The sequence below is a fragment of the Petaurus breviceps genome, unplaced genomic scaffold (assembly GCF_028583685.1).
Source record: "Petaurus breviceps papuanus isolate PSGF00001 unplaced genomic scaffold, PetGlider_PUasm1.0 181, whole genome shotgun sequence".
Classification (NCBI taxonomy): domain Eukaryota; kingdom Metazoa; phylum Chordata; class Mammalia; order Diprotodontia; family Petauridae; genus Petaurus; species Petaurus breviceps.
In genome coordinates, this window is record NW_027185784.1 from 10,818,525 (window position 1) to 10,830,129 (window position 11,605).

Genomic DNA, 11,605 nt, shown 5'->3' on the forward strand with positions numbered 1-11,605 from the left:
TTTGGAGGGCAATTGGGGTTAAGTAACTTGCCCAAGGTTACATGGCTTGTATTTTAGTGTGGGTGTTAAGTGTCTCAGGCCAGAACAGAACCCGGGTCCTCCCGACTCCAGGGCTGGCGCTTTACTCACTGCGCCACCTAGCCACCCCCTGTCCTTTGTTATTAAAGTGTACCAAAATAACTTTACTATGTTTGAGCAAAGTACAATTGTGTCCAACTTTGGCTGATCAGGTCAATATGAATGCCCTGCCACAGATTGAACACAAATCCACATGAACATTTGGAGTGGAGAAAGCTTTAAATTTGTGCATCTCATGTTTCTTTTAAGCCACTGCAATTTTTCTTTGCTCATAGAGCACAGTGCCTTCTTTGATGCAAGCATGCCATGCTGGACAGTCCTTTGCCAGAGTCTCCCATGTCACACAATTGATTCCAGAGTTCTTCAGAGAGACCTTAAGAGTGTCTTTGTATTGCTTCTTCTGACCATCATGTGAGTGCTTGCCTTGCATGAGTTCTCCATAAACCATACATTTGGCATTCAGACAACATGGCCAACACATCAGAGGTGCACTCTCTGCATCAGAGTTTGTGTGCTTGGTAGTTTAGCTCAAAAAAAAAAAATCACTTTATCTAGTACCTTATCTTGCCAGGTGATCCTCAGAGTCTTCTTAAGGCAATTCAAATGGAAGCGATCAACTTTCCTGTCCAGGTTTCACAGGCATACAATAGTGAGATCAGCACTACTATGTAGACCTTCATGTTGGTAGGTAGCCTAATACCTCTTCTGTCCCACACTTTCCTTCAGAGCCTTCTAAACCCTTAGCTAGCTCTGGCAGTGCATGTAGCAACCTCTTCATCTGTGTTTACATCCCTGGAAAGTATACTGCCACGTTAAATGAACTTATCCACAATAGTCAAAATTTTTCCATTTGCTATAACCAATGCTTCCACGTATGGATGGTGTGGTGATGGCTGGTGGAGAAACTCTGTTTTAAGGTAATTTATTTATTTTTAGTTTTCAACATTCACTTCCATAAGTTTAAAATTTTCTCCTTCCTCCCTCCCCAAAATGGCATGCAGTCCTATATAAGCTCTACCCATACTTTCACATTAGTCAGGTTGTATTAGAAGAGCCAGAACAAATAGGAGTAACCACAAGAAAGAAAGAAAGAAAAAATATTTAAAAAATAGTGTGCTTTGCTCTGCATTCAGACTCCATAGTTCTTTCTCTGGATGTGGATGGCATTTTCCATCATGAGTCCTTTGGAACGATTTTAGGTCCTTGCATTGCCTTCTGTTGAAGTCAGTCATCGCACAATCTGGTATTTAACTTTTAAAGCTGTGGAAGATCTGGACATGTTTGTAGATGCTGGGGAAGGAGCTAGCTTACATGGAGAAACTGAGGATGAATGATGCAATTGGCAAGCTTCTTAAAGAGACAGGAGGATATGAGATCAAGGGCATAAGTAAAAAGGTTGGCCTATTGAAGGAGAGCTATCTCTTGATCAGAGATTGGAATACAGAAGGAGAAAAAAGAGGGAGTCATGAAGAGATGTGATGTTGTTGGTAAAACATTTAAAACCATGAAGTCCCTGCTAGGGAAGCTAGACTAATTTTTTCTTTTAAAGAGCAGTAAAATCATCCTTAAGAATTAATTGGTTCATGTGATTAGTGATACAGATTCTGGTTTAAGACCCAGTGCTCTTGTAGTCAGCACTCCTTGGCATTGTCATATGGTTCAGCATCAGAAACGGATAATATTTTATTGGTAGAAATTATATGAAAGAAGAGATATTACCATCTGCTTTACTGCTACATGCTGAGAACCACATTAACAAGTGTCAAGAATTTTATTGGTTGGCTGTTTCTGTGAGAACTCTCAATGTAGATGGCACAAGGTTTATCTTACCAAAATACATCCTAATGTTCCTCCTATGAAAGCCTTTTTCCAAATCTTAGAAAACTACTTCTTAGTCTTCCTTCTGTACCTCAAAATTTCATTGTATCTTTGCTTCAGATATCTTTTAACATTGACATTCCCACCAGTTTCATAGATCATAACCTCTCAGCCTTAGTTCATGTCTTTATGAGTTGCTAGGTCAAAAAAAGTTTCTTCATCATGAAGTCAGGCTTCTAGTTGGGTCATTAGTTGACAGACGTGTAATACCTCACTGGGTCCTTATTCACAAAATTTCAAGCTTCATAGGGCCTGTGTTCTACCTGTGTTCTACTGGTCTAGCCTCTTAGGAACCAGGGTCACTTTTGTGCCATAATGAAGCAGCAGAATAGCTTTAGTTTCCTTGAGTCTTAGTCATTTTTATATCCTGTCTAGTGTTCTGAGAGTGGCTTGCACATAGTAGGCAATCAGCAAATGTCTAATGAGTGATAAAAGAAATCAGTAATGTCTTGCTCATCTATAGATGATATTTCTCTGTAAAGCCCTCTCCTGTTTTGACCAAATAACTTTGTTCTTTGTATGCATCATTTTGTGATGACCTAATTCCCTCAGTTGTGCCAAGTAAGCAACATTCTTGGTGTAGGGATTAGTAGTGTACAGTTCCAGTGCTGAAGGCAGCTCCTTTTAGGATAGTTGTCATTCAGTCATGTTCAGTTCTTGACCCCTTTTGGGGTTTTCTCAGCCAAGATACTGGAATAATTTACCATTTCCTTCTCCAGATCATTGTACAGTTGAGGAAGCTCAGGCAAACAGGGTTAAGTGACTTGCCCAGGGTCACACAGCTACTAAGGGTCTGGGGCCAGTTTTGAACTCTGGAAGATGAGTCTTCCTGACTCCAGATCCGTCACTTTAACCACTGCACCACCTAGACAGATGTCCTTAAACCCAGTTTTGGCCTGGGTGACTTTTATCTATGTGAGTAGAGAACCTACAGTTATTTTTCCTAGACTCTCTTTGGCTTTCTTTCCATGAACCACCCTCCAACTCATGCACTTTCTGCAAGGTCTTTAATGATCTTTTCCTATATATTTGAGGTATAGCTCTTAACAGTTATTGTTTGTTTTTTTTTTTCCTTTCCAAATGAAGTTACCTTGTGCCTATTTATTGCATCATTACCTTCTCAATTTCAAAGTGCATTGAGGAGGTAGAAACATTCCTTAAAAAGATGCTATCCTCATTGGTAGATTAAATGTACTTAGTACTACTTTAAACAAGTTTATTTAAAACAATAAAAAATTCTAGGAGTAGTTAATTTAGAAGGACAGACTATAAAAATAATCCCAGTACAAAAAGATTGTTGTTTTCTCCTTAGTTAAGAAATAGAAAATAGAGAATAAATATTGTGACAGATAACAGAAAGCTATGAGGAAGCCCTCAACTATGTCTTTGGCAAAGAACAATGCTTAGATTAGATTATTTCTATAATCTCTAGGCATTGAGATTTGACACTATTGTGTGAAAACTAAATGCCCCTATCCTGAGGTGGTATAATCAGTCAGAAGTATTTTTAGCAGTATGACAGTGGCTTTACTTAGGAAAAGTCTCTGCCAATATTGTTAACTTTGCATAATGTTTAATATAAATTAATTATTTGGATCCTGTTATTTGATAATGAAAATAAATTGAAATAATTGATAATCTTTTTGTTTTGCAAAAATACTCTAGCGATAAAATTTTGAGTATATTTTATAACGCTCCCCCCTTTATATCCTGACAGTATGTAGTCTCCCAAAGCATAAAGGACTGATTGCAACTAAGAGTACATATAACCTTAAACTTCTATAGTTGACTGTCAAAAGAAAGCATTGGTGTTTGCTTTCTGTAGTTATCCTATGCATTTGATCTCTTGATGCCATTTAACATTGTCTTCATTTACATAATTGCATATATTCTTTTCCTTCTGTATTTTTATTGCATCATTTTATAAAATTGCTTTCCATATTTTTCATAGTCACTGTTCTATGTGATACAACAACATTAGGGTAATGTACAGAGTTTGGGGAGGTAGTATGGTGTGGTGAATAGAGCCAGTCAAACCTGGGTCAAGTACATCCTGGTTGTATAATCACTTATAGAGAAGATGCCTGTCTGCATTGGTAGAGCAAGTATCCTAACCAGGGAAGTCTCTATAATACTGAAAACACAAGTGTATTACTGTACCACAATTTCTTCAGCCATTCCTTGAAGGACATCTATTTTTTACATCTTTGCTATATAAATACTGCTGCTCTGCATATTTTTTATATAGATAGAACTCTTCTTATGTAACCAGAATCACCTATTTCATCTTCATCTCTGGTTGTGAAAAGTATTTCCTTCCCTTTTCTCTTTATTTCTGATGTGACCTTTTATATCTAGGACAGGTGTCTATTTAGACCTTATTGTGGTGTGTAGTATAGAATGTTGGTCTAAACCTATTTTCTGCCAAATTACATTCCATATTTCCCCATTAAATTTCATGGAATATATATTAACTTTGGTAATATTATTATTTATATTATATTAGACTAGTCCAACCTTGAACAATCAACCAATCATTCTCCAATTATTTTGTCTGTATTTCTGTAAAACAAAATTTAAATTTATTTTTTATATAGTTCCTATATGGACTTTGGAATTTTATACATTCACTAATTATTTTGAATTAAATCTCAATCTTTTTGTCTTTTAAATTTAAATTTTCATCAATCTAGATGAAGACTTTTGATTTATGGGTTTATTTTATATGATGTTGCATTGCTAAAGTTAATTACTTTTAGTTGAGTCTCCATAGTTTTCTAAATAGATCATATTATTTTCAAAAAGTGATAATTACGTTTCTTTTTTACCAATACTTATCTCCTCATTTTCTTTTTCTCTTATTGCTCTAGCACTGTATCAAATAATAGTAGTGATAGTGGAAATTCTTGCTTTAATACTGATCTTTTTGACAAAGCCTCAAGTATATCTTAACTTAGAATAATGACTCTGGATTTTAAATAGGCACTATTTGCCATATTAGAAGAAGGTCCAGTTTTTTTCCCATGCGCATTTTTAATAGAAATAAATGTCTTTTGTCAATAGCCCATTTTTGCATCTATTGATATATTACTTTTTTTTTTTAGTTTGGGGGGTATGTTATATTTATAAGACTCACAGGACCATAGTTTTAGAATTGGAACCACCTTGACTAAATCATACCATTACTAGATATATATCCTCAAAGAGGTGTAAAAAAAAATATGTAAAAGGACACACATGTGAACAAATGCTTGTGGTAGCACTTTTTGTTTTAGCAAAGACCTGGAAACAGAAGGGTCACAATCTGTTGGGAAATGTCTAAACACCTAGCTGCAACAAATTACACTTCAGGAAATGAAGAATATTATAGAAAAACCTGGAAAGACTTCTGTGAACTGATGCAGTTTGAAGTGAGTAGAACCAGGAGAGCATTTTATGCAGTAACCAAAATAATAGAAAGGAAGACAATTTTGAAAGACTTCAGAAGACTAGTGACAAAGTATCCATTCTACCTCTTCACAGAAAACTGATGAATTAGAAATGTAAAAAGATGTAAACATTAAAAATAATAATTAATGAACTAATTAGAGCTGATGACTTTTGGCAGTCAGCTAACAAGCTTTTTTTTTTCTTTCCATAGACTGTGCTAAATGCCAGGATATAAATTTAAAAGTGAGACAGTCCCTGTTCTTGTGACATTCTACTGTGGGGATGCAGAGAAAAGAGGATAAAGCCCAGGATTGAATCTTGACATTCTAACAGTTCAAAATGGAACATGAATGATGATACAGCAAAGGGATTTCAAAGGAGGAGCAGTCAGACAGGTCAAAGGAGAACAAGAAGGCACTGTTGTAAAAATGAAGTGAGGAGAAATTGTAGGAGGAAGAGCTAGTCACTAGATTCAAAAGGATCATAGAGATCATTAGACTGAGAACTGGAAAAAATATATATATCCATTGCAGTTACAATCTTTCAGAAATGTTATTTCTAGTCTTATGAATGCCATATCTTTATATGTTATTGTAATTTTGAAAGATTCTCAAGGTTCTTGCAGGCATTTCTCTTCTGCAAGTGTAGTTGTTTTTGCAATGTTGTTCTTTGTACAGATTTCTCCTTACTTCTACCTTGTAGTATTTGCTTATTGTATTGGGGCCTCTCCTGTGTAGGTTGTCTTTTATTTATTCATCTCGTTAAGGCTTTCTATTTTCCAAGGATGCTTTTTACTGGGAAATTTTTTCCCCTCAATTTTCTTTTTAAAAATTTGACACATTTTTTAAATTGTTTCAACCACCCTGACACATTTGGGCTTCATTTTGCCATCTTGCTAGAATTCTCTTGAGAAATTCCTTGTAAATATTAAGTTCTATAGTAATACTAAGTTTCATTATTCTCTACTGAATCATTTCCCTGGATTATCCAAGAAGCAAAAGTTATAGTAGTGAAATATCTGATTACAATATAAAGAAAAAAGATGCTATGTTTTCTAATTCCAGTCTTCATCTACTCTTTTTTTGAAATAGTTATCTTTTTAATGGTGCTCTTTAGACTTTAAAACTTCATTAAACAACCGAAGGTTTTTTACAACAATAGCCAGAATCGTGAAAAGAACATAAGGAATAGAAACACATTTCTGGAACTACACAACACCTCTGGAGGGCAAACTATTTCAGTGTTCAGAGTCAATTTTACAGTAATAAAATCAGTATTCCCTGAGTAAACAATTTCAATTTCTATCCTGAGTAGGCAGAGATGGTTTGTGGGTAAGGTCTATGTCACCTGAGGGAACTTGTCATTCTGCCTTACTCAACTTTGCATTTATCTACTATGAAACTCAAGTTAAAGGAAAAGAATTTTGGCCTTTTTCCTTTGTACTTTTAGGACAACAAAAAAGTGCCTGTTGGAAGAAAAAGGAGGCTCCAGGCTAATATTAAAAGACCGTCCTGTGATGGCTATGATTGAGATTGAAGACAGCTTCTACTTTACTAAAATCAGGCCTCTATGATCATTATATCATTCTTACCAAGGCAGTTATGCTCCTTTTCAAGTCAAAAGCAGTCACTGAAATGTTATTAGGAACCTGCTCTCACTGACTTTCTACCCAAAAGTATAGGTACTTTCTTCTTTTGCAAAGAGATTTAAATTTATTTATTTAAACTTTTAAAAGATTTAAATTTAAAGATTCATATTTATATGTTTTTTATAACTTCCATTTTGGAAGTACTTTGTACTCATGTTGTGAATGATACAGCATAAAGTGATCTAGGAATAGTTCACCTGGAACTATTTTTCCATCCCTAGCTTGTCACTTAATGGATGGCCCATATTCTAGGTATGGGTTTGCTTCCCTAAAGAGTTCATCAGGAGATTCATTTTTTTTCCTCTGAATTTTTGGCTTATGAATATAAACATCACTGGTTTTGGAAGGAGGCTTTTAAAATTGGCTTTCAGCTTGGAGTTGTCACAACCAGCATTCATCTCTAACCTGTACCTTAAAAAATGACATTTCAGATTCCCTGTGCTGCCTCCCAATATGTCCTTTATGGAGCAGAGGATTTTGAGTTGTGGGTTGAGTTTTGGGAGGCAGCTAAGAACATCCTATTGATTTTTTTAAATTTTTAATTTTTTTTTAAACCCTACAGCAGCGAGCTCCCATTGCTTCCCCTCTTTCACAGTCTGAGCAGGTAGGCCCCTTGGTGAACTAGACTGGTGGTTTAGCTAAGGGAAAGAAAGTAGCTCTAGCAAGTAGATCCATTCCTTCTACTTCATTTTAAAAATCATGAATACTTTAATAAATGGCTACATTGTTGGTTGGTTCAGACTTTTTATTAGCTTACAGTCCAGGTAAATCTGGAAGGCACCTAGCATTTGTTGGGGTGGGGTGGGGAGATAAAAATACATACTTCTTTGGCTTTGGGGCAAAAGACTTTTCATTTTAGAGTCACTGAACTTATAATGTGATGTTCAAGAGTGTATTGTTGAACTGGAAGATCCAACTTAGGAATATAGTGTCCTAGATTTTGATGTCAAAAGGATATAAAAAAATACCTCTACTATTTTATGTCCCATTCATACTTAGATATTCTAGCCTTTTCCCAACTACAGGTGAAGTATTTGCACATAAATGTTTATGGGCATTTGTTTGTATATATGTTGTCCTCAGGGGCCTCCAGGTGGCACAGGAGATAGAGTGCTGGGCCTTGAGTCAGGAAGACTTCAGTTTATATCTGACCTCCGACACCTAGCTGTGTGACCCTGGGCAAGTCATTAAACCATATTTGCCTGAGTTTCTTCATCTATAAAATTAGCTGGAAAGGGAAATGGCAAATTACTCCAGTATCTTATCCGATAAAACCCTTAATGGGGTCATGAAGAGTCAGATGCAACTGAAATGACTGAACAGCAACACGTTGTACTCAGTTATGCATGGGAAGAATTCCAACCAAGCTAAACTGCATGTCACTTTATTTTTATCTTTAATAAAATGATGGTGGTGAAAACACTTTGAGTAGATAGATTATTGTCTCCCTTTTCTGCAGTCCTCTATTTGAAGAGAGGATGAATACTATTACTGTAAATATTGTTTTGATCCCTGCCTACTTCACCAGCTTCTCTAGATATGTGTGGCTCCAAGGCACCTTTGTGTCTCTTCAGCTGCTATGAATACTCTCAACTACTTGATGGCTTGTTAAATTTTCATTATCTAATATGCATTAATTTAGTTATAATAGTCCTGTTGCTAGGAGCAAAGATTGAAAATAAGAGATTGCAGCAGCATAGATTAGTTGTGTCATTGGAGTCAGAAAAATGTGGAGAACCTTCTGCCCTCATACAGAGTTTGTAGTTAATATATGATTAATACTAAGTGTGGCAAAAGAAAGAAAGTGTTTTACTGCTATCTGGTATGTAACCTGTGTTGTTTCTAAAGAATGTCTGCTTGACAAAATCCTCTTAATTGTGAACATATAGTCTATACTTCTTCAGATATATCTTCAGAGTGATAGTACTTGTTTAAAATATCACTATAGTTTAATTGCCTTGAGATTTAGGATTAAACAATTTAAAGAAAATAAAAGAGGGGTTTAAAATAGAGAGTGTGAGTTTTAATATGATCCCACATTGTAAATTTTGCTGAAGTGTGTGCCTAGTGGTGAGCTCAAGTGTAATTTCTAAAATTAAGCAAACTATACAATTTGATTTTGAATTTTTGTCTCCATCATTGAAAGAATTTTGTCTGAGAAAATTCAGTGGGCCCAGCGGTAATGTATATGATAATAGTTCTCAGTGTTATATTAATATCATTTCCTGTGTTTGCTTTAATGACGTTTGTCAAGCTGTCACAGTTTTTCTCTGGCTTTAGTACCTTGCCAACTTAAATTATGTCCCTAGTGTTGTCTGAACCCTAGACATATACATAGGGAAGAAATTATTGGCATATGATCAAAGCATATCAATTTATTTATGTAGAGTTTTGAAGATCGTGGTTTTACCACATGTTGTGAGCTTTGAGTCTTATGTAATATATTTGAAGGGAAAAAATGAGACAGAATTGTTTTCTGAGCAAGTAGTGAAAGGGCTCTGAGAGTAACTTAATGGGAAAGGAAAGTGATGCATAGAAAGAATTCTTATGGGCAGGAGTGCCAGTACTGTTATAAGATGGACATTTTTGTCTCTACAAATTGGCTGTACTTAATGCTAATAAAAATAGAACATTAATTGCCTCATATTCATGTCATATGGTCTGGAATTCTTGATTATCAACATGTTCCTAAGTTCTGCTATTCACTTGTGCCTTGGTCCCAAGACCCAGGAAAAAAATGGTGCCATCATCTCATGAATGACTCTTTTTATTCTTTCTCCTGAACAGGACACTCAGAAAGCCAAGCAGTTCCTGCCTTTCCTCCAGCGAGCTGGTCGCTCTGAAGCTGTGGTGGAATACGTTTTCAGTGGTTCTCGCCTCAAACTCTACTTGCCAAAGGAAACCTGCCTCATTACCTTCCTGCTTGCTGGTACGTTTCATGTATTTTCCCAAGCACTTGTCCTCTTTTCTCCTATTCTGGTTGTATTTTCCATTTCTTCTAAATAAGCTAGGGCCCATGAAGAATGCATTATTTCTAACTGGCAATTGAGGCTCAGAAATTTAAATGATTCTTGGAACTATGAGGAAAATATAGTATGTGGCTCTTTTTGGTTTCCTCGGTTTCACCCTGCCTCTACAACCCAAAACCTAATAATTGACACTGTATATGTTGTCTCTTTTATTTTATTTTATTTTTTTGCCTTTTGGAGGGCAGTTGGGGTTAAGCGACTTGCCCAAGGTCATACGGCTAGTAGATGTTAAGTGTTTGAGGCTGGGTTTGAACTCAGGTCCTCCTGACTCCAGGGCCATTGCTGTATTCACTGTATGTTGTCTCTTGAAGAAGAGTTCTTTGATATTCGGAGATTGTAATGAAATCCATTCCTTATCTCCTTTCAGAGTTTACAGGATGGAAAGCCAAGCTTTCTGAGTTTATTTGCCAATATCACTGCTGCTTTGGCAGTGTGCTTTGAACTTTGGGCAGATGATTTACCTTTCCTCTTCCTCTTTCTCACTACTCTAGAAAATGAGGGTTAGACAACTTACTGACAGTACCCAACACACAGCTAGAATGAAGAGTACTCCAAATCCAGTTGTATGCCAATTGTAATACTTAATATACATTAATATTAAATGTACATTAAATACATTAAAAATCCATGATCTCATTGTTGGTATGCTAACAGTGTAGATCCCAATTGCTATATAACTTCATAAGTGATTTTGAAGATTTACTGTGACTGAAAAGTTCACAAACCTAAAGCCAACCTGGTAGTCAACCTTTCCTAACAAATCTAGGCCAGGCCTTAAATACTGCACTTAAAGTCTGTTACCGGGCTCCTATCTAAAAAGCCTTTTCTACTTGTTAGGCGATGCTTGTGTTCAGCTGGTATAACTTTCAAAAACCCAGGAATGATCACCCTTCCATGGTACAGTGAGGCTTTGGAATAGGACTGTTGTGGGAAATTACTAGCAGATTATTTGATAAGATTCTGCAGGGTGGTACTAACCACTTGAAGTTCCTCCTCTGCCATTTTATTTATGGGAAAGCCTCAGGATGCTTGTGAAGAACCTACTTGTTTTCAGGTGTCCTTAGTCCCAAACTTTTTATGAAACCTTGGGAATGGCATTCCCTTTGTCTCCTTTCACCAGTACAGTAGTCCTCTGTTGTACTGAAGTTGATATGGAAGAGAAAACCTGCCTCTCTTTTGCCACTGCGTATGCGTCTCTCTTCTCCTGGGTTTTATAGAAGCTTAATATGTCCCAAGCCAGCAAGACTATGAATCATGCACTTTGAGCAATTTCCATTTATGCACTCAAGGAGCAAATTGCTTCATTTCTTCTCTGCTGGAAAATAATAAAGTTATTTATTTATAATAAGCATTTCACAGAGACTGTCGTCTGTGCGGGAAAAACCATCATTTGGTCTTACTCCCTTTTCTTCACCCATCTTTGAACACTTAAGAGGCACACTTGTCTTTTTATTTGCTGTCCAGGCTTCCTCGTGACTATATTAACTCCTCGAAAAGAATCTGCTTTTATGAGGAGAAAAATGAGTCACGCTTTCTTACCACC

The 11,605-nt window shown here is 36.2% G+C and overlaps 1 protein-coding gene across 1 annotated transcript in view; it reads left to right on the top strand.

Moving 5' to 3' along the window:
* Positions 1-11,605, top strand: part of SND1 (staphylococcal nuclease and tudor domain containing 1) — a 492,627-nt gene that overhangs the window by 304,958 nt on the left and 176,064 nt on the right. The window contains exon 15 of the mRNA XM_069087150.1: positions 9,821-9,962. Coding sequence (XP_068943251.1) covers positions 9,821-9,962 — 142 coding nt within the window. The remainder of the gene's footprint in view (positions 1-9,820; positions 9,963-11,605) is intronic.